Source organism: Equus przewalskii, chromosome 13, assembly GCF_037783145.1.
Source record: "Equus przewalskii isolate Varuska chromosome 13, EquPr2, whole genome shotgun sequence".
Taxonomy (NCBI): Eukaryota; Metazoa; Chordata; class Mammalia; order Perissodactyla; family Equidae; genus Equus; species Equus przewalskii.
Genome location: NC_091843.1, coordinates 89,623,642 through 89,646,951, shown reverse-complemented (window position 1 = coordinate 89,646,951; position 23,310 = coordinate 89,623,642). Strand labels below are relative to the sequence as shown.

Genomic DNA, 23,310 nt, shown 5'->3' with positions numbered 1-23,310 from the left:
AGCGGGTGGGTGGATTCAGAGGCAGCCAGCCAGCCAGCCCGCCATGGGACTGCCTATCTGTCTCCACCCTGGGTTCCAGTTTGGTTTGGACAAACTGCTGAAGTTTGAGTCTAGTCAGTATGAATGGTTCCAGAGGTTAGGCATGGCCAAGGGTCGTCCTTCGCTTAACACATGAAAAAAACATGTACATACATGTACATACACACATATGTGTAGTCTACGGGCTGCATGTTTGACCTTTAGTAGAGTGTGGCTTTATTCTTGAAGCAATAAAGAGTTTGGAAGGGAGATTAGTAACCTTTTATGTACCAGACATACGGGACGGATAAGGTGTGCTCCTATCATCTCAATGACTCGAAGGACAACAATTCAAAACTGGTGAGGGAAGCATCGCCCTTTCATGTATCAGAGTCCAGGGACAGACTCCTTCACCCCGGTGCCCAGCCAAGCACGGAGATCCCATTTTAGGGCTTGCTGAAACTGCGCAGTGCTCAGCTGAGGACTGCTGTCTCAGCTTTGCCTGGGAAGAACACGACCATCGGGTTCAGTGGGTGGCAAACTTTTCCTTAAAGGGTCCATATAGTGAATATTTTAGTCTCTTTGGGCCATCAGGTCTTTGTCACATAGCCAACTCTGCCGTGGTAGCTCAAAAGCAGCCATGGACAATGTGTAAAGAATGAGATTAGTTGTGCTCCAGTAAAACTTTATCAAAAACAGATGATCTACTTTATTTTTTTTTCTCTGCTCAAATTGAGGAGGTTATAGTCCTCCTGGTTTGAAAATTTCATCCCAATTAATTCCCCTTTGTGAATTAATACTGTAATAATTATATGGCGCTTCATGCCATTCAGAAACCCATTTGAATTCACTCATTTGTTCTTTGTGACAATCTTGTGAGACAACGGTTACTGTCTCTGTTTTTCAAGTAAGGCAAGTTTTCTCTTTTACTTTTCATTCAGTCTCAGTGAAAAGATGAATTTAGAAAGATGTAGTCAAATGTACTGGATGGACTTTAAGGCCAATGGCTTAAAACTTGGAGAGATTTTTCCCCTGAATCCTGTGATGATGTTGGGGAGGACCACCCTCTAATATGAAGCTGATGAGAAGTAGGACGCCAGGGGAGGCATTGGTTGCTAGAACCACGGTTACTGTGGCTGGCTGTGCAGAAGGGTTTCCTGGAGGATGCAATGGAAGTGTGAGTTCCTCCAGTCAGAGATTCCGATTCGGCAGGGCTGGGCCAAGTTGCGGATCTAACGTTCCCCTTAAGTGATCCCAAAGCAGCCAGCCTGAGCCCTGTCCCCACACAGGCGCCGACCTGGCGGGCTGGGCTCGCTGTTGGAGAATCGCAGCTCTGACGCTGCCTCGGGCTCCCATAGCTGCGTGATTCCTAAGCCTTAATTCCCCATCTCTACAAAAAGGAAGAAAGTGTTACCAGAACTATAAAAAAAAAACAACAACAAAAAATGCCTAGAATGTTCCTGGGATCCAATGAACATCAGCTTTCTTCCAACCTTCTGGAAATAATTCATTCTAAGGGTGATTCAGGAGTGGCCTGCTGATAAAAATGAAAAGTGTCAGTAGAACCGAGATGTTTTAGGACATAAAGGGTGACTGCCTCCTGTGTTGGGCTAAGAGGGGGCGTCTGTCATTAGTCTATCGCAGAACTGCCCTCAGGAGGAAGTCCTGAGAGCAGAGCATCTTGCTTCCCCTCGTTCCTCGTATGAAGGAAGAAGTTAGATCAGTCAACTGTGTTTTCAGAAGCAAGAAATTCTTAACAAGACTGAACATCCCAATTTGGGATGTAGTGCTCCTGTATCTACAGCCCATCTAACCTTCATTGGGTGTATCACATAAGTACGTCCCCGGGAAAACTTCTAGTGGTACTTGAGTTCCCTGCATAAGCTTTCCTACCAGAAGGAAAAGGTTGAGAAGAGCCAACAGGAGTATTGCAGTTTAAACCATTTCCCACTTTTAACTTAAAAATTGTGTTCTGGTTTACGACCTTCATCTCTTTTTGAGTTAGGTTATCCTGAATCAATTTTTCCTTGTTAGTCCTGGATAAGCTGATAAAAATCAAGGTTCAGAATCACAGGACATGCTTCTCATGAGCACTTATCATAACTTGAATTAATTATGTGTGTAATAATTTGTCACGTCCGTCTGCCCCACTGTAGAATAAGCTTCATGGGAGTGGAGAGCTATGTGTGTCTCCTTTGTTAATTGCTCTATCACAAGCACCAAACTCAGTGATTGGCATACAATGAATATTTGATAGTTATTGATGACATGAGTCAAGAGTCAAGGTCCACACTCTTTAGCAGAAGTGAAAGAAAATATGAGCTTGAGCCCCATGGCTTGACTCTTTACTGAGGCTTTGAAAGAGGTCGAGAAGAGACGGCCAAGCTATGAGGAGGGGTGGTGGTTGGGGGACACAGGCTGGACACGTGCCTCAGCCTGGCCAACTGGATTGAGTGAGTTTCAAAACTTTTGTAAGACGAGCGAGTGTTTGATGGCCCTCTTAAAATGTCAGGGTAACTCCCAGGTGGTTTGCCCTTCATACCTTGCTGGATTCTAAGTAGCAGACTTTGACAATTACCAACTTTTCTTCCTCATTAATATTGAAATAAATTTGTTTACTAATATACAGTCCTAGTCATCAGTTTGACAGGGGTACTCTTTGTACATCTCTAGACGTCATCTTTCTATGAGTTCCCGTTCCGTGTAGAACATTGTACGTACAGCCCCATATGTCCACGGATAGCAAGTGAAAACAGAAAAAGTTACAATGTGTTCTCCAGAAAAAGCTGTAATTTATTCTAAACAAGTAGAAATGAATCGATCACTATAATTTTAGGAAGATGGCACATAAACAACTTAGCATTTAATTGTTTTATCAGTAACAATCAACCTATCTGTTCACTGGAGTATTTCTCTTTTAACCATAAAGTAGCTCGAACACCAGTGAATTAAACATGGGTAGCGAGCTCAACATCAATGAAACACTTTCTCAAACCCTTTTTCTTCTGCTAAATCCTATTTAACAGTCCAGTGTGTCTCCCCAGGGAAAATGATTAGTATTTGTTTAGTTAAATTCACTCCTAGAACGTGAACCAGTTTTCCTGGCACGGCCTTCTACTTCTACTTGTCTACTTAAAATATTGCTTGAAAGATCACATATTTATCATACCAATCTTAAAATTAAGTGTGGGGGCATCTTAAGAAATATATCCTTTTGCTTTTTTACCCCAGACTGACTGACTGACTGACTGAGGCACCTATGCGTTCTCTGCTGGTCAATTCACAGACACAGCTGCCCAGGGGGAGAAGGCTTGTCTGGTTGTTCTGCTCAGACTTCTGCTCAGATAATAAATAAGCCTGGGCCTGAGTTTTGATCTGTGGAGATGTTAATTTGCCGTGATAAATGGCTGTTGACTTTCCTTGAATAAGGGGCCGGGGTATCCATTCTCTTTCTGGGTGAGATATTAATTCAATTTAATTCGAAATGTTAATGCTTGGTTTGAACATCTACCTAAGGAAAAATGCGGTCATAGAAAGGTTCCAGTTATGCAGGATAGGACTCTGAACCCTTTGCTGAACAATTTCACAGTGAGACTGTGCAAAATTTAATTCTTTTCATGGTGACTCTTTTCCATAGCTCTCTTTGTGCAAATTTCATTACACTACAGCTTTTTCTTTCTAAAACATGACATGCTGGATGTTTGGATTAAATAGAGAATATTTGGACCATCTTCCAGAAATCCAGGAGACTCTGCTTCTCCGGTGAATTGAGGCCATTTTGTAAGGAATGATGGTCTAAGAAACATTTACAAGAAGAACATTGGCCAAGTTTTAATTTTATTTAATGACCTGCTTCCTACCCGTGATGCTAGCACCCTATGCAGTGATTTGCAATCAATCATACAGAATGTTGTAACCCTGCAAGAAGGGCATCGCACTCTGAGTCTCAGAAATCCAACAGAACCAAAAACTGGAATCGTGCTCTCAAAGACCTCTTCATGCAAAACCCCAGATGAGGAGGTGATTTTAATGATCTGTTGTCCAAGGTGTCCTCGGAAGCCTTAGCACTTTCTTGTAGATTCTGAGTTTGAAGTTCCCATTTCTCAAAGACTGTTTGGCCCTTTACTGGGCTGTCAGTATAGGAGTCTGTGTTAGCCTCATTCGGTTTAGATGCTGGTCATTCTTGATTCTTATGGATTACTGAAAGAAGGCCATGGTTTTGGGTTTTTTCCGTGAATTTGGGATAGTCATGCTCAACTGCAGTAGACCATATTTTTGGAAGTCTTTGTAGGAATGACTCAGAAAAAGGCAAGTTTCCATCCTGGGAGTACACTGACATTTGCTGGAGTCAGATGGCAGAAGATGGGATGGTGTGATATTAGAAATCAAAGAGACTTCACATACTTGGCTTTGCCAAAAGCTTCTGGAATCTGTGTGTTCAGGATCTTAGGCTTGTATTCTTGTCATTTCAGATGCAGTTAACTGTTTGGCTGTGGCGGATTTTTTTTTTCTTATTTTAACATAGTAAATATGGAGCTATTAAATATTCTAAAAATTATATAAGCCTAAACTCTTGGATGTATGTATATTGTGTTGTCTTTACTTGCTTCCATATGGTTCTGTTTTGGGGATGTTCTCATAACAAGAATGTGGAAGCTTAATGTATATTCCATCTGATTAAATTGAACCCTCTTTTAAGAAACTGAAGGTTTTCAAAGTTGTGTTACTTGTAATGAGTAGGTTAAACTGACTTTTGATGAATTTATTCCCACCAGAGTTGTGCTATTTTTGATTACTTGTTAATTTATCCAGGTTGGCATGATAGATTATACACGAGTAGAGCTCATCCTGTATTTTTAGATGCTTGGTGCTTCTGTACAGCATGAGCTCTGAAATACACTCATAAAGTTTTGCACATGCAAACTACTTCTCCTTGGCACACAGATGGGAGAAAGAGGCATAATGAACATTTTAGCCAAAATGTGATGGTCTGTTAGTTGGCATGTAGTAATGAGGCTGTATTTTGCTTTGGGGTTCCAGTGTGAGAAAGTGCAGTTGCACACTGATGTCTCCCCGGGGACCATGGACTGGAACCACATTCTCCTGGAAAGGAGAATGCAGCAATATCACAAGAGTTGGGGGGGGCTGTTTAGTTTTCCTTTAGGGTCCTCCACTCAACTACCTACATGGATTTTTAGGAAAATTTTTAGTTATTTTATGCTGAACAAGCAGCCTGAGGTACAGCATTCTGAAACATTAGATACTAAACTCATGTTTTATGAGCTGTCTCTGCTCTGAGAGGCCTCAGTGAATATGGGGAAGAAGCCTGAATCTGAACTGCGTGAGCCTGAGAGCAAAGAAAGTACTTGGAAAACTTACATTCAAATGATTCTACTCGAAGAAGTTACCATTGCTCCTGGTAAGAATACGGAAGGATTTTTGCAAATGCTGCTACCAGTAAATTAAAGTATTTTCTCTTTATATTTATCAGATAAGAGACATAGATATATTGATGTATAGATATGGTAGGTATGTTTGTCAGATTCAGTCTCTTGCCTACTGCTAAAGATATTCGGATTTATACCCACCCACTCACATATGGACACAATTAAATTCTTATTTTTATAAATCAAGGTAGGCTTAAAGGTAAAATATTTATTTTCTCAAACAAATTTATAGGACTTCTACAAACTTATAGTACTTCTATAAATATATAGTAGTTCTATAAATTTATAATACTTCTGCTGATGGTTATTAGTGATGATTTGCAGTTTTTCTAGAGATGATGATTTTCAGGTTTTTTAGAGAGACCTTTGGCAAACTTGAGAATGTGTATGGTTCAGAAAATGTGTTTCACGAAGAGGTTGATTGAATGACCACCCCTGACCCAGAAAAACCACTAGGGTTGAAACCTGCTTGGCAGTGTCATTTTTTGGCCAGAATGACCAAGACCAGAAGAGTTCCCACGAGGAGAGTAGGTGACGTGATAGTTCCCTGTCATTCAAAGGTGGGCAGATAAAGAATCCACCTTCTCCCGCCTCCTAAACCAAGTTTCAGCAGAAATGGACTAGAAACATCCTTTATGTTCACATGATGAACTTTACGTGAATTTATTAGTGCTTCACTTTAAAGTGAGGGATTTGAATGAATGAACAAATGAACAGACGAACAAGTGAATGCGTAAGGAATGCACTTGGTTAATATTGAACAATAGAGCAGGCTGACGGCATAGTGGTTAAGATAGAAGGCTTGGAAATGGCGCCTGGGTCATATCCAGCACTGTCATCTACCTGTGAAATTTTAAGCAAGTGTTTACACTTGGTGTGTCTCAGTTTCCTCGTCTGTAGAATTGGACTTCTGCTAGCGTGCACTCCATAGGTCATAGGAGGATTATATAAGACAAAACACAAAATGCGTGGAGCTGTGGAAGAACTTGGTAGACAGAGTTACGACCGCTGTTATGCCACACCCTGTATAAAGAAAGGGGTAAATCACAGAAGTGGGCATTTCCTCTCTTGAGCCACTGCTTGCAAGATGGCTGCTCTGGTGATCTGAGAGACTTATGTCTCATTGGGGAATCATCTAAGAAGGCACTTCTCAGGGAATGTTCCACAATTCTGCTGGCTGTTATTAGGTGTTACGTGATACAAAGTTCCCATGATCAGATAATAGAGTCATGCGCCACTTAATGATGGGGACAGGTACTGAGAAATACGTTGTTAGGTGATTTCGTCATTGTGTGAACATCATAGCATGTACATATACGAACCTAGATGGTGTAGCCTGCTACACACCTAGGCTGTATGGACGAATCTTGTGGGCCCACCCTTGTACATGCGGTCTGTTGTTGACAGAAACGGCCTCGTGTGGCACATGACTGTATTGGGAAATGCTGGTTTCAGGACTACAGAACTTATTGTGCTCACACGTACTGTGAATCTCCAGAAGGGGCGCTTCCCAAACCTACTTAACCACAACCTCCTCCTCTCCAGCCCCGCATCTTGCCGGCTACCATTCCTTGAAATACAATGGAAAAAACACTGATGTAAGTGGATGTTGGAATAAATTCATTGCCTGTGGCACACCCTTCGACTACATTTTCCCCCTCGGGAACAGTTGAAATCCAAATGACACATTGCACCACACTGATTGTCTTTTGAAAACCAAATCCAACGTGATGAATTTAAGATAGAACTTTGTTTAGCCCCCGGGTCAGCATTTGGGCCTGTGGATAAGGGTTCGTGTCCAGTCCTCTTAGGGCCTTTGTGGGTCAGCTTTATTGGGATTAGTCAAATGCGCCATGTGCTGAAAAGTCAGTCATCCCTGATGAAGTGCAGGAGGAATGTGCTTGGGCCTGGAGGCCTGATCTGGCCACCTCTAATCTCTCATCCTGCTCTGTTTTTTCTCACCCTGTTGTCCAGCCCTGTGAGGTTCTCTCAGTTGTGCAAGAGGCCAGGCCCCCTGCCCCCCACCCCTTTGCACATCTATTTCCTCTGTGGGGAATGTCTTCTCCTCCACCCTTTATTCCCAACTGGTCAACTCTTACCCATCTTTCTAGACTTAGCTCCAGGGTCACTTTCTTCCAGACAGCCTAGCCAGAGCCTCTCAGTCTCAGCTAAGAGCCTCTCCTGTGTGATCCTATAGTGTCCTGTGGACCCTTTTATTACTTTTCACCATATTTGTCATTTGTTTTCCCTTTAGCCTCTAAGATGCTTTATATAGTTTCCTTTATTTATTGAGATATAATTTATGTACAGTGAAGTGCTCAGATATTAACTCTGTTATTCAATCAGTTTTATGGAAAGAATACCAAGGCACAGACTATTTCCATCACTCCAGAAAGCTCCCTTATACCCCTTTGCAGCCAATCCCCCTGCCAAATGCAACTACTCATCTGCTTTCCATGACCACAGGCGAATTTTGCTTATTCTAGAATGGAATGGAGTCAGACACCACACACCTTTTTGTGTTGGTCTTTTTTCACTCAGCATATTATTTTTGAGAGGCATCCATAGTCTTGCATGAATCCATCGTTTTTCCCTTTTATTACTGAGTAGTCTTGCATTGATGAATGTACCAGGTACTTATCCGTTCTTTTGTTGATGGACACCTGGCTTATTTCTAGTTTTTGGCTGTCATGAATAAAGCTGCTGTGAACATTTTTGTACAGGCTTTCTGTGAATTATGACTTCATTTCTCTTGGATAAATACCTAGGAATAGAATTGCTCCTAGAATAGGTCCTATTTAACTTTTAGGAAATTGAAACAGTTTTTAAAGTGATTGTGTAGACTATAAACTTCCTGGGTGCTGGGAGGGGATCTTGTCCAGCTTGGTTTCCCTTGTGTCTGGCCCAGGGATGGGCGCACACTTGGTACTCGTGCTTATGGGCGAATGATGGATAAGAAGCTCAAACCGGTTGTCATCCTGACTCGCCCTCTACTAACTGACAAAATATGAATGCTTTGTCCCTCAAAGGGACAGAAGCTTATTTGGCTAAATGTGGGCTCATGCCAGGCAGACGTAAAAACAGGAAGACAGCTCCCTTCTCACCCTGCTCCGGGAACTGCCTCTCTTGTTTCAGGGTGGCAATATGTATGGTGAAGCCAAGTATGGAGATTGATACAGGATCCTAGAGAGGTCCTGATCACCGCAGGCTGCCAAGCTTATGCCTAAAGTTAGAACTCCCAACACTCGCATTCAAGACCCACCACAACCTACTCTTCCAGCACAATCCCCCCTGCTTCATTCACCTGCGCAAACTCCTATCTCAGCCCAATTTGACAACTCTCCTTCCTTACAACATCTAGCATTTTCTCCCCTTTGCAGGAATGGCAAACTCCCCCTGGAATACCTCTGCATGAGGCCGTCTCTTCTTGCCGACTTCTCTAATTGTACAATCTCTAAAAATATTTGTTTAACTTTCAGAAGTATAGTACAGTAATTTTTACTCTAACAAACATAAATGTGAAAAGAATGCCAAGGGGGCAAAATCTGCATTGAACAAAACATATTTTCTATGTATTATGTTGTATGTTAAAAATTATAGTCATTTTTGAGCAACATAAACCCCAGGCTGCAGCTGGAAAAGGTATTTCTGAGTTTGGTTTCTTGGCAAATGTTACTTCAAACAAATAAGAATTATGAAAATAATGTTTCTCATTTTCAAAAGGAAAGAAATTTATGATGCTCTGAAAACCAGACATCCAAAATTTCTCAGAACAGAAAAGGCATGTAAGTTCTTTGATTGACATCTCATAATTTTGTAGTTGATCAAGAGAAAAATACACTCATTTGTAAACCTTTAAAGAATTGGACGCCAATTTTTTTTTTTTAAGTCTGGTAATAGCATAATTATTAAGAAGTAGGTAGAACTAATTAGCTTGGGTGTGTTTGATCTAATTGCTTGCCTTCTCCTAGTTTAAAGAAAAACACTGGATCTTGTATGCTTAAGAATTTTAATAGCTGCTTTTCCCTCTGCTGAACAAGGAAGGAGTAAATGCAGCGTTAAAATTCCTGGGTTAATTTCCTGCATTATTCACCTGGTGGAGAAGTGAATTCAGTGCTTCTCAGCAAAATGACAGGCATAACTCCTTCAATGTGGGTAGGGCTGTGCAGCAGGCAGTTTCCAGACAGTCGGCCTTATTGGCACGGTCCTTAGAAATCCCTGGTCTCCACATCCTTTTTCAAAGGAATTCAATGCCATGAAAATACTGCCCTGTCCTTGCAGCTAGAGACCAGCAAGTCCCTGAATACAGGGCCTTCTTCAAAAGTTGTCCCTGCTTCTTAACAGAGACTCCAAGATTAGAATATCTTAATTTTTGATTTAAAAATTCAACTTGACGTATTTTTTTGTCTACCTGAATGTATTATGGACAATTTCAATCATGTACAAAAGTAAACAGTGGATTATAAGAACTACTCACGTCCCATTACCCAACTTCAAAAATTTAGGAACTTGTGGCCACCTCTGTTTCGTCTGGCCTCCCACCCCCACACACCCTGTATTATTTTAAAGCCATATCTAAAAATCTTGTGTAAACATTTATTGATCTACAACATTTCAGCGTATATCTCTAAAAGATAAGGCTCTCTTTTTTAAACTATTATCACACCAAGGAAAAAGTTAACAAAAATTCCACGATATCAACATATAGTCAATATTTAAATTTCCAATTGTTTTCGTAAATGTCGTGTGTGTACTTTTTCCACTTCCTTTTTTTGACTCGGGATCCAAATACAGGCCACACATCACACTTGGTTGCTGTATATTTTAGTGCACTTTTAAATATAAATGTTTTAATTATGAAAAATTTCCAACTTACAGAACAGTATAGAAAATACGTATCAGGCGTGCATTTAACAAATGTTAACATTTTGCCATATTTACTTCAGATATCTTTTGCCTTTTTTTTAAAGAAATGCTAAACATGAAGTCCCCACCCCTCTTATCTTTTTTCCTATTTAGACTTATCTAATATCTTATAATTGGTGTATATCATTTCCACAGTATGTTTTTATGCTATCGCTACATATTTACGTATCCATAATCTGTTTTTAACACTTAAATAGCCTGCTGCCCAAGTATATATGTGGGTATGTCTTTTTGCAGCTTGTTTTTTTCACTCAATGTGCATGTTTATACATGTAGCACAAATAGTTAATTTTAAACTGCTGTATACTATTCTGAATAAACACCAGCGTATTCATTACCCTACTAATGAGCAATTAGGATGTTTTTGATTTTTTTCCTATTACAAATGGTTCTCAGTAAACATCCTTTTATGCATGTCTCCTTGTGCACAGGAATGAGAGTTTAAATTTTAACACCTAGAAGTGGTGGGGATGTCTCAGGTTTTGCTAAGTATCACCGATTTCTCTCTGAGGTTGTAAAATGTGACTCAGCAGAAATACGCTACAGCTGCACATCCCCCAGCGCTTAGTATTGCTCAGCTTCTATATTTTTGCCAAAGTCATGGGTATGAAGCGGTAACTCATTCTTTCAATTTGTACTTTCCTAATTACCAGGGAGACTGTACTTTTTTGTATTTATTAGCTTTTTAGGTTTCCTCTTCTGTGAGTTGCCTATTCGTAAAGGTTCTTTTCTAAAAGCAGAATTTGGAATTTCAGGAGTGTCCCTCTTAATTATGTAGACACCTCAATTCTTTTTGAATGGGAGCTCAAGACATTTTGTACTTTGAGAAGTGTGTTTCAGAGAAGTCATATTTACGGTTATATGTGGACACTTTGAGGTTGGAAAAGGACATTTATGAGACTGACCTCTTTCAAGGGGGAGAAAGTGCAACTGTATGTGTAGGAGCTACTTAAAATCACGTTGTTAGTGACTATCCTGTTCTACTGAGACGTTAGCTGTCTGCCTTATTTTTTCATTTGCTTACTTTTCAACCTACCTCCCACTATGTTTCCTTGCAAAGCTCCCATACCTCTCTCAGTAACGGATCGGTGTTATTTTACACACACCCAACACATCCAATGTCTATCAGCTTCATTTCCTTCCTGGAAATTTCCCTCCCGGGATCCTCTGTCCTGCTGTTCCAGTAAGCCGTGTTGCTCTCCCAACCTGCAATGGAGCTGTCAACTGGGCCTCCTTCATGGCTCCCCTGTCTCGGATCCTACGTCCTCGATCCTGTTCTTTCTCCTTTGTGGCATTTTCCTTTATTTTAGTAGAGCACATCTCCAACGTTTCTGAAGAAAAGGGGTAATGAAAGCAAACTTTTTCCAAATTAGTTGAGATGTCTTTTTCATTTCATTTATTTATTTTTGCTACTTTTACACTTGGTTTTTATAATATATCTGGGCTCTGAATTCTAGATCAAAAGACTTTCTTTCAGAATTTTGAAGGATTCGATTCCTCTACTTCCCAGGGTTGCTGTTGAGAAGTCTGATGCCATTCTGATTCCTAATCCTTTGTTTGTGGCCTGTTCTGGCTTTTTGGAAGCCTTTAGAATTATCTTTTTATCCCATCTTAGATGAACTTTATAATATGCCTCAGCGTCTGGTCTTTTGTTTAAATCATTTTTACTGGTTATTCATTAAGCTCTTTTAGTCTAGAGACATATTTCCTTCGATTCTGGGAAATTTTGTTTTTCTTTAAAAAAAAATTGCTTCTCTTCCATTTTATGCTACTGGAACCATTTCTGGTTATAAGTCAGACCTCTTGGAGCCTCTGATTTTTCTGTTTTTTCTCTTCTATTTCCATTGCTTTGTTTCTGTTCTTTCAGGGAGATTTTCTTGTCCTTGACTTCCTACTATTGCACTGATTTTTTAAAATTCAGCTAGCGTATTTTTAATTTCTAAGCTATTTTCCTTGTTCTCTTATAGTTCCTATTTTATGGAATCTTGTTTTGTGGCTGAAATGTCTTTTAGAAATCTCTTTGAAGGTATTAACTATGGTGTCTGGAAGTTTTCTTCGGCCTCCTGTGTTCCTGGGTTGTGTTCTGTTTGGGATCAGGTTTGTCTCTGTGTATTTGACTCTCTCTCTCATACTCCATCATGTACCTGCCATTGTAGGTTGCCGTGAGGATCGAATTGGATGTTTGACTCAAGGTCAAATAATGTTAGTGTCTTAAAGAGAGGAGCCCTATAATGTAATTCTGTCCTGACTACATTTTCAGTCTGATTCTGCTGAGAAGACAAGGATTAGACTAAATGAAATTTTAAGGTACTTTGTAAACATAAGAATACCAAATTGATGATTCCCGTGACTCTAATTAGAGTAGAGAGAATTTTTGAATCGGGTGTTCATGAATCCATTCATTCATTTGATAGTATATATTGACATCCTCTGTTAATATGACCTGAAACTTACCTTGATATTGTTGGACTAGATGCACTATTTTTATTTCCTATTTCTTAAGTTTTACTTTTTAGTTTTAAGTAAACTCAAAAGGGAAGAGAATAGGAATCCAAATTCTAAGAGAAAATTACCAATTCATTGCCATGGACAGATACACCCGGGCTATAAAATGAGATCTTTTTTGAATCTTATTTCCCTTAGGAGATGTTAGATTTTCTAGGCAAGAGCAAAGACCATCCCTGGATCTGCATCATTTTTTGTGGGTAGCTGTAAACTCAGATGAACCTCATCTGTTTTATGGAATAGTCTCAGACAAACTGTGTATCTTTCTAAATAGATATAAACCCATACATGGCACATGCCAATGACTTGTTGTACAGTTGCATTAAAATTGATCTGAACACGCTTGGCATCTGGAAGAGCCCTCTAATTTATTGCCATGGTATTCTGTTTATATCAGATATCTCTATATCTGATATACTATGCTGTTGGAATAAGAACCCTTTATAGTCCAAATATATGGAAGCCTATGGCCTTTAAAAAAAGGTGTCACAGGGGTTGGCCCAGTGGCATAGCGGTTAAGTTCATGCGCTCCACTTCAGTGGCCTGGGGTTCGCTAGTTTGGATCCCGGCTGCCAACCTACACACTGCTTACCAAGCCATGCTGTGGTGGGCATCCCACATATAAAGTAGAGGAAGATGGGCATGGATGTTAGCTCAGGGCCAATCTTCCTCAGCAAAAAAAAAAAAAAAAAAAAAAGTATCCTTGAACATTTCAAACACACCAAAGTAGAGAGAATCACTTAAGGAACTCCCAGCTTTAACGATTACCAACATACAACCAATCTCAGTCCATCAATGCCCTTTTCTCTCTCCTCTCACATTAGGTTATCTTAAATAAATAAGTCCAGGACATCCTATCATTTCATCTAAAAATACTTCAATATCGTTCTCTAAAAGATACGGACTTTTTTTTTACGTCACCATAATATTATTACACCTAAAAAATTAATAATTTTTACTTAAAACCATACTGTCAATACTTTAATTTCTCTGATTGTCTCAGCATTTTTCTTTGGTTTGTTTGAATTGGGATCTGAATAATTTCATACATTGCATTTGATTTGTATAGCTCTCCAGTCTCTTTTAATGTAAAGTTCCCTTGTCTTTCTTTTTTTAAAAAAACAAATCTTACAACTTGTTGAAAAGACTGGGTGGTTTGTTTGTTGAAAAGACATTTTTTTCCTACAAAAATTTTCTCCGAAATTTTCTCTATTCTGGATTTTGCTGATTGCGTCCCTATGATGTCATTTAACATATTGTTCTGCTCCTATATTTCCTGTAAACTGGTAGTTTAATAGATGTTTGACGTTTGACTAGATACAGGCTTTATTTTTTGGCATGAAAAAATTTTCATAGACAGCGTTGGATATTTTCCTATATTACATATTTTCTATTGCATCTCATCACGAGGCTTACCATGTCTGCTTCTCTTTTTATGATATTAAGATTGATCCACCCAATACAAAGTTCCCCACAGCTCTTCTCCCAATGATTTTGCAGCCATTGATTATTGCCTGAGTCCACTCTTGACACTATGTACAGGGTTAAGAGTTTCTGAATTTGGAAAACTTCACCTATTTCCAGCTTCCCACCCATGATTTATTCTGGCATCTTGGCCATTTATTGTCTTTCTTAGTCTAGAATAGATTTATCATTGTCTAGTGACCTCTTCCCCAAAGTATGTTACATGAAGCACAGTGCTGCTGAGTCCGCTGTGAGGAAAGTCTCCCTGAGTTTGGGGAGCTCTGCACCTTGTCTTTCCCTCAGAGATTTATAACATAGGTGAGCTCGTTGAAGTTCTGTGGTGTCTGTCCATAAAGAAACCTGATTCATCCAGAGTTTAATCAAATTACTTGACCACTGTATTCTTTTGTGACTAATACTTATTAGTATTGTTTAGAGAAACACTTTGAAATGCATCTCAAGGAAGAGGGGAAGGTGGAAGCACTTGCGCCATCCTCGCGTGGGGCTTGCTGTGGCTAGAGGTTGTGACTCCTTAACCCTGGCTCCCTTCTGGGGAGAAAGGAGAGGGTGAGAGCAAATCAAAGTTCAGACAACAGAGAATTGATGCACCCTTCCATGTCTTGTGTTAATATAATCGTATCTTCCCGGTATCAATTCATTCAATTGCTGCGTTTCTTGTCAGTGTTACCTATATAGCCAACATAGATTGTTCCAAATATGTTAATTACCGATAAGAAAATAAAGTCCAACTCTAACAGTCACAACTTAAAAAAAAATTGTTTGCTTTCTTACCTTGCAAATCTACACATGCACATGTGTTCCACACGTGTGCACACCCCCCTCCCAGAGCACACTTCTTTTGCTTTGTTTCAGGTGCAGTACTGGTACACGAGTGAAGGGAATCATAGCATCAATTGAGATCGTTGGCTTCAGATATCAGCTCCAAGTTGGTTTTCATACCAGCGGCTCACATCCTGTTTGCGGTTCGCTATGGAAAATGAAGTTGAGCAAAATTAGGGACAGAGACCAATTTTCCTTTGCTCTGAAGATACCTTGAGCTCTGCACAATAAGTGTTTTCCATTAGAAGGCAAATGCTGTGCATTAATGCTCCTCAGAAAAAAATAGTGATTGCCAGTAATGCCATCAGGAAACAATTTTTGAAATGTTTCACAGTGTAAGCATGAATCGATCATTAAATGGGGGATAAACTTATTTTGTAGACTTGGAACGTTAATGACAAAATGTGTTCGAGGAAGAGTTGTTCTAGTGAATTTTGGTTTTAGGAACATGCACAAGGGATCTAGTGATAAAAAGTACAAGTCAGAGCACTTCCCTGAGGTAAGAATGGGAGCCAAGGCCCAGAAGACATGAAGCTCTGTTTTGCGAGTGTTCTTGGGAGAGCGGAATGGGATGAGCCACAGAGAAGGCTGAACAAGGGTCAGCAATGATCCCAACAGTAGACTCAACACGGTTTTCGTAGTACGGGGCTGCTGGTGTCTGGCCACTGGGACACCGTTGAGCTAAATCCAGACCTCAAAGGTGGATGTTTTTGATGAAAGTTACACTGGTGCTTTTAAAAAAATTTAAATAAAGCTTTTGTTTTAAAAGTATCATGATTTAAAATGCTTTTCTATTCAGAAAATCCAGAAAAAGGCACAGACTACATTAATGAAATATTTTTAAATGATAGACAACATTTTCTGTCTTGTCACAAACCTGTTCTTTATGACAGGTCACTCTTAAGTTTGCTGTTTATAGAAGGGGAGGTCAAGTTCAGATTTTGACCCTAGGCATTATCTTCCACTCATTGGTAAGTCTCCGAATACTCTCCTTTGAGGACTGCATGTGGGCGCAGCTCAAAGATGTTTGGTTGGGAAGATTGAGGGTAGAGGAGTGGGACAGATGTCTGGAAATCACCCTAAAAACGCTATTTTAAATGCAACTTAAGGTAATAAATTTGCATTTCTTGAGTACAAAGCAATTGAAAGATGCTGTCATTTGTTGCACCTTTAGAATATTATTTGGTGAATCACTGAGCCAAAACACAGGTGTAAAAATTTTCATGCAGTATCAAAAGTTTAAAGGGCCCAAATGATGATTTCAGTTCAATCCTTCATCAACTGAAACCCAGAGAGGGGAAATGACTTGCCGAAGGTTACTTTTTACCTTTTGGTTTAAAAGATTTCATTCACTTCTCAGTTTAGGAGGTATTTTATTCATTTTTAATATGACACAGGGTTGCATTTTGCACTTTTGTAGTCTGATCTTGAAAATAACCAATTATCCAGTTGGCTCAAAAGAAGAAGAATGATGGGGAGAGGGCTGATTTTACTCCCTGCTCGAGTCAGCTCTCCGGGAGCTGATTTCTGTAGTTGTCGTCCCAGACGCCAGATTCTCTTCCCTGATTGTTTGAAATTCCAACAGCAGATAAGCAGAGAAAAGTGTGAAAATGATAAATGCAAATGGCAACCAAGAGGTTGCAACTAAGGGCTGAAAATCGGGAGATTTAGGGAACCGTCTCTGCATGTTGTACGTGGTGAGCGAGTGTCCCCTGGCAGCACGGGTATTTTCTGCCCCAAATCCACAGGGGCAAGGGGGTAGCATCTGCGATTTAAAACTTCATCAGGTGACTGACTTAGACCCCATGGTGTGTCTAGAAACTTCTAGTGAGGGATGCAGTTTTAGGGTATGAATAAAAGTTCAGTTAAATAGAAAAAACCCTGCACCAAGATTCCACGACTCCACTTGGTGCAGCCAGAACTTTTGGGCTTTTATGTGTTTCAGCTTGTTTGTACTCATTTCAGGGTTAATGATGCTCACTTTGTTTAGTTTCCAGAGGTATGGTGAGGATCAAGTTATTTCTTTCATGTCAACTAAGAGGGAAAGTTGCATTGAGATACAGATTGAATGGTTCTTTATAGTTTGAAGTTTTGTTTCATTATAGGAGCATTTGGTTTTTACTTGAGTGAATTGTGATTGTATTAATATTTCTTTGCTTATTGAAAAAATGAGGTATTCTATTTTTCTGTCCAGCAATTTACAGGCATTTTGATGGCAAATAAAACTGGATGATTAATTTTACACCCCAAGAATTCTGCTTTCTGAATCACTGAGGTTTTATTTTAACAAATGTTTTTTCAGTTTAGGGTTCAATATGATGATCATGCTCTCGAGGGTAAAAGGTGTGGAAAAAGGTGGCTGACCTTGAGAAATACACAGTTGCTCTGTGGGAGCTCTTTCAGGGTTGAAATAGAGTAATAAAATCAGAAATCATGGAACAGTTTCTAATTTCAAAGACAGACTGTCTGACCTTGCCTAAATAGTTCAGGTGGAAACCAAGAAGGAACACAGAGAAGGAAATTGAGTTCCCCTCCAGGTGACACACAGCCACCACCACCTCCATTCATACATCTGGGATTACGACCTGGGCCATTCCCTTTAGGGTCCAGCAAGCTCTCACCTAGAGATGTTTTTCTCCTGTATTTTTACTCTTATTTTAAAAAGTTCTGATTAAACTTCTATACGCTGTTACACACACATACATTAAAATCCCTCCCAGTTTCCCATTCATTCTTGGTTCTCTATCTTCCTGAACTAGAGCCTACGATTGAACTTAAGAGAAAATAATTCTTTCAGGGGCTGGCCCCGTGGCTGAGTGGTTAAGTTCGTGCGCTCCACTTCGGCAGCCCAGGGTTTTGCTGGTTTGGATCCTGGGTGCGGATGTGGCACCGCTTGTCAGGCCACACTGATGTGGCCTCCCACATAGCACAACCAGTAGGACCTACAACTAGAATATACAACTACATACTGGGGGGCCTTGGGGAGAAGGAGAAGAAGGAAAATAAGATTGGCAACAGATGTTACCTCAGGTGCCAACCTTTAAAAAAAATCTTTCTGATATACATTTCTTGGGCTCTTTTTGAACAAGTCTTGTCTTGAAACCATTAGGGGGACTTCCCAGATACCTACACTCACCAGTATTTTGGATTCTTAGCTACATGTTCCACACCCCAGAGGAAGGAAACTTAGATGGATTAAGGGCTTCCATTGTGCCTGGCATTGTCACATTTGTCAGCAATCACCTCCCAACCGCCTCATTGGATGGATGGTTACGCATCCATCCTCCATGTAGTATTTCTTGTGCCCTGGCTGGACCGTCTGTCGGCTGGAAGGCAGCCCTGTAGGGGCTCAGGCGAACTGTTCTCCAGTCGGCCAGAATCTGCAGGATAGGTGTTTGGGGGTGTGGCTTTTTTTAGGTTGTGTAATATTAAACATCAGTAGTTTAACCTGGAATATTTGCTTTTAGAGGTGAAATGGCTTTATTCATTCAATGGCTGAGAAAAGGAGTTGAAAGCGTGAAGCGTGTTGTGACCGCGGACAGGCGTGCTTTGTCTCCCGATGTGGTGAGATGGGATGGAGAGCATTCTAGTGCATTTGTGTTGTGTTGATAGTAAAACCACTGCCTGGGGGTTTTTGTGCTTACCTGATTAAATGAGGGAGGTTCCTAATTTTATAAAAATTGCTGTGTCAGTTTAGAGGGGCTTGGCATGTCTTTCTTTTTTTGGTAAGTGACTCTTCAAAGAAATGTGGTACTCAGGGAAGGTAGGTATTAAACATCCAGGGCCTCTTAATTCAGCAAGATGGTCAAACCTTTTCCAGCCCAATGAGAAATGGCAATTGTGAGCATCTTGAGCAGGCGAGCAAGTGGCCACCGTCCTCTGGATCACTTCCTAGCTGTACCATCATGGGCAAGGAATTGAACCAGCCGGAGTCTCAGTTCCCCAATCTGCAAACTATGGGTTACGACATTTTGAGGCTTAAAGGGATGGTGACTGTAAAAGATCTGGAACAGCTCCCGTGCCCAGAGAAGGCACTGCATGCATGGTGGTGATAGAGGCACCTTCTCCTCTTATGTCTTCAGAGGTTATTGAGTTCTCAGAATCTGAGGTACAGGATTTGGACTCTGGGTCAGTAGAATCAAGTCATCCCAATGTAAATGGATTTTTGTCATTGCGCCTCATTGGCATCTAGAGTCAGGGATGGCCTAACCCTTTGCACAGAGCTGTGGAGGGGCAGCCTCACCTCCTGCCCCCCTCCCCCCTCCCCTCCCCCAGGGTTGCTCCTCAGCTTCAGAGGCACAGGTCAGCTCCTCTGGGTGACCTGCGTCTACTTCCCGGGCCCTGGCTGCCCCTCTCCCATTGGCCCGGCCTCCTATTGGAAGAAGTGATGGGAGGAGGTGTCAAAGGGTGCCTCATCCTGAAGGTGGAGCCTGTGAGGATGTTTGCTCTTCGTTCCTGCCAGGGCTTGCTTCCTGCCTTCTCTAATAACCAAAGGTCCCTGTCAGGAGGGCAGAAGTCGCAAGCATTTTTGTCATTAGAATACCAGCAGCTATGTGTATCCATCTAAATAATAGAGGCCTTGAGTAAAATGTGGCAAAGATTACAATGACCTCTTGTAACTGACTCAAGGGAGAGCAGGTGGGCCTCGGGGCTGTGCGTCTTCCCCACCTGGGCTTCCACGCAGGGTCTGCTTTTTGCTCTGAAGACCAAAGCTGGTGGTTTGTAATTTTGCCACAGAACTGAGCCTCTGGGAGGGCAGCAATGAAACAAGTGCAGAGAAAATGGTTTGCAGCAGGAGCCTTTCTGTTCTTCAAATCAAACCCCGCCCCCCCCCTTGCCTTCCCTTTAAACCATATATATTTTACCAGAAAAAGAGAACAGACTGTGCCCTGTTGTTGCCAGGCAACCAGAAAAAACAAACCCAAGCGCACTTGCTATCGGACCAATTTCTCTAGGAACCTGGCTACTCTTGCTAAGTGGTTTGTGTAGTGTTAACAGATTTGCATAATGGTGAGGCTGGGGGTCTCCATCCTTCAATACCTTTCTCCCCACTCCTTGCCCACACTAATAAAATCCAAGATACATTATTTGAGTCTTGAGGTCAATTGTTGACTTTGAGATATTCTGAGGGAAGATGCTATTACAGATGCAAATGTAGTTTATTGCACAAAGCTAGAGAATATACTGTATTTCTAAGACCTTGAACCCATTTTTAAAAATCACTGGGCACCCCTATTTCAGCAGTAACGCTGGTTCAACAGCCCACAAATGGTGACAAGTCTGTTTTCATTTGACGCTTCTTTAGGAGTATTTTCTAAAGGTTATTTTTAGCCACAGGAGGCATCTGTACACACAACCAAACACATATTAATGACACTGATGAAATCGTTAGATATCCACTTTGTTCCTTTCTCCCCGGCCTCCACCCTTCTCTCTGTGGCTGACTATATGGGTTCTGCATCTCCCAGTCTTGGCTCTCACTGAGTCACAGTGTAACCTGCCCTGTCGTCTCAAGCTGACTCTCCTGTGACCTGCGCTGTCTGTCTTTTGCAGATTTGGACATCTCCCAGACTGAGTTCCCACCCCTCCACGACTCAGCTCCCCATGGCCCTCAGCTGCAGACGTTCATAGAAGCAAAGCTAAGTCTACAGACCGCGACCAGACCAGACAGGGAAACTGGAGACAGAGCCGAAGAAAATATTGTTTACCTCTAATTGTATTGTCGTTATTTTTCCATACAAAACAAAACACTGGCATTTGGGGGAGAATTTTTTTTTTCCTTTCCTGATGTGTGTGCGACTGTCTGTGTCCAAATTGCTTTAAGAGTAATATTTAATATTTCATGCAAGTTCATTTTTGGGGCATGAATCTAATAATTAAATTATTGGAAGCAGCTCTGTTTGTGCAATCGTTAACTTATCACACCTAACTTCTGATTTCTGGAGGGGAAATTAACTTGAATAAGGAGAAATATTTTCAAAGTTATTATGACTCTAGAGTAAAATTCCGTATTGCGTTTTCTACTGAATCATCTGGTTTTCGAAATGCCTTTTAAGATGTAAACAAAGCAATTTGGATGGAAAGAGTCATGTTCATGATGGGCAAACGCTCAAAATCACAGCAGCTCATTACAGAGAGTGGCCTCAGTGCCCCAAAAGGCGAGGATGCCAGAAAGGCCTTTTCTTGGCTAGTTTTTACGTGCTAATTTCTCTTTAGGATGTCAAAGGGGTCGCTGATGGTTGTGATCTGTCACAGTCACCATGCAACCAACGTGGCCTGTCTGGGCACCTGTTCTGACCAGGTGGCCACTCTGCTATGGACACAATCTGGACTCTCAGGACCTGGGCCACCTGCTTTGCAGACACACTTTCTTGGTCCTGATGCTGGTCCGCTTTCAAGCCACAGTTCAGCAGCATCTTTCAACAGAGCCCGGAGGCAGAGCCGCACAAGTCAGTCTTGATGTAAACAGTGACACTCCAGTGGCACCCTCGCTTCTCTCACCTAGCCCCTTTCCTGGCAGCCCTGGGAGCACCAGCAACCAGCACTCACTAGAAGGATCTCTCCCCGTTGTTCTTTAAGGACAAAACTGCACGCTCAGTGAAGCTTGCTTCCTGCATGTGCTTTTCCAAGTGTGCTTCCTGCCTCCGGAGTAATATGGGTCTCTGTGTGAGAAAATACACCGGGAAATGTTTTCAGCTTGTTCTTCAGAAATATTTGTACATGTTTGGGTCGATGTCAATAAATACCTTTTACCTCACTATTTTGCTTCCAAGTCTTAATATTGTGTAAGACCATAGGAAAACACACATTTCACATACAAACGCAATCTCCCCTTATTAAAAGTGAAAATAAAGGAGGAGTACTAAGTTCACTGAGAATTACAACACTTACCAGGAGGGAGCTGTGATAAGAAGGAGAAAAACTCACCCAGATTCCATCGTCTGTTTGTTTTTCCTACTTAAAGTTGCCAGTTGAATACCTACTTTGTTTTCACTTAGGCAAGTCAGATCTTAGTTGTAAAAAAGCCTTTTTAGGGGCACTCTTTTTCTGACTCTTGCTGCCTCTGGCCATCTGGGTCACAATCATACTAACTCATTCAGAGACTAATCTTTACAGAATGGATATACCTCATTAAAATTTTAGTCAATCATTTCGCCTTCAAGCTGAACTCCTAAATGATAAGATGCATTTTCCATTCCTGAAGACATCTAGAGATAAAAACTTATCTTCCTTCCCTTCAGTAAAATCTATTCCAGGTTCCTATATCCCTTGAATAAAAAGCATAGAGATATTTCAGTCTAAATCCTTGTTCCAGTAACTGTAAATATCTTCCCTTTTTTCCTGACAATGGGTATGGAAATATCCATATGTGAAAATATGTAAAGATGTTCAGAATCCCCACGGAGTTCTTTAAAAATGTGTGTGCTCAGTTGATTTTCAAGCCCTGCAAACTCTATGTCTTCCTATAGCCACCCTAGGGAACTCTTGCATCTTTTGAGATACCTAAACTCATAGGTTCCTCTCTGTAATTTTCTTATTTAATGTTATGACTTTTCAACTGACTATAAGTTTCAAAGCTTTCTCCATCAGTTCTTCCTTTTCACTTTGTCCTCACTAATGAGCTCAAATCTCAATAGAGGTCACTCTGTGGCTCCAACAGAAATTCACTAATCTTAAAGGAAGACCACTCTATCACCCAGCATCAAAAATGTTTCTCCCCAAAGGATCTACTTCTTCCCACAACTGAAGAGCTTAAAGGAAACTGTCATTCCTTTAAAGATTTGTTATGGAAAAAAAAGCAAAGTTTTTGCTCTATCCCTTCCAGGTTGCCTGAACTTGCATGCCATCTCGTTTACAGTCCAAGCAACTCTGTATTTCATTGGGTCTGCATAATTGCTGGAGTAGCACTGCCCTTTCCACCTCGCTCACGATTGGAGCCCTGTTCATTTGGAAGAGAGTAGAAACCCCTGCTGCAGAGGCGGTGGCGGTGTCGGGGTGTGTGTAGAGTTATGCAACGTGAAGAAGATGAGCGTAACGAAATCACGGGATGACAGATAAAGAAGTAAAAAGGAGTATGTATTCCTTCCTGTGACCTAGGACCACCTTTCAA

General features: G+C 41.0%; 1 protein-coding gene across 38 annotated transcripts in view; it reads left to right on the top strand.

The window, feature by feature from the left end:
• The window catches only part of ARHGEF28 (Rho guanine nucleotide exchange factor 28), a 273,643-nt gene extending 251,683 nt beyond the window's left edge, over positions 1-21,960 (top strand). For 36 of the 38 annotated variants that reach the window (XM_070569821.1, XM_070569819.1, XM_070569810.1 and 33 more), the window contains one exon: positions 20,754-21,960. In XM_070569821.1, coding sequence (XP_070425922.1) covers positions 20,754-20,914 — 161 coding nt within the window. In that variant the 3' untranslated portion in view covers positions 20,915-21,960. Of the gene's footprint in view, positions 1-15,233; positions 17,445-20,753 lie in introns of those variants that run through there. The other 2 variants (XM_070569815.1, XM_070569831.1) reach the window with 1 other exon arrangement.
• Positions 21,961-23,310: the final 1,350 nt, after the last annotated feature.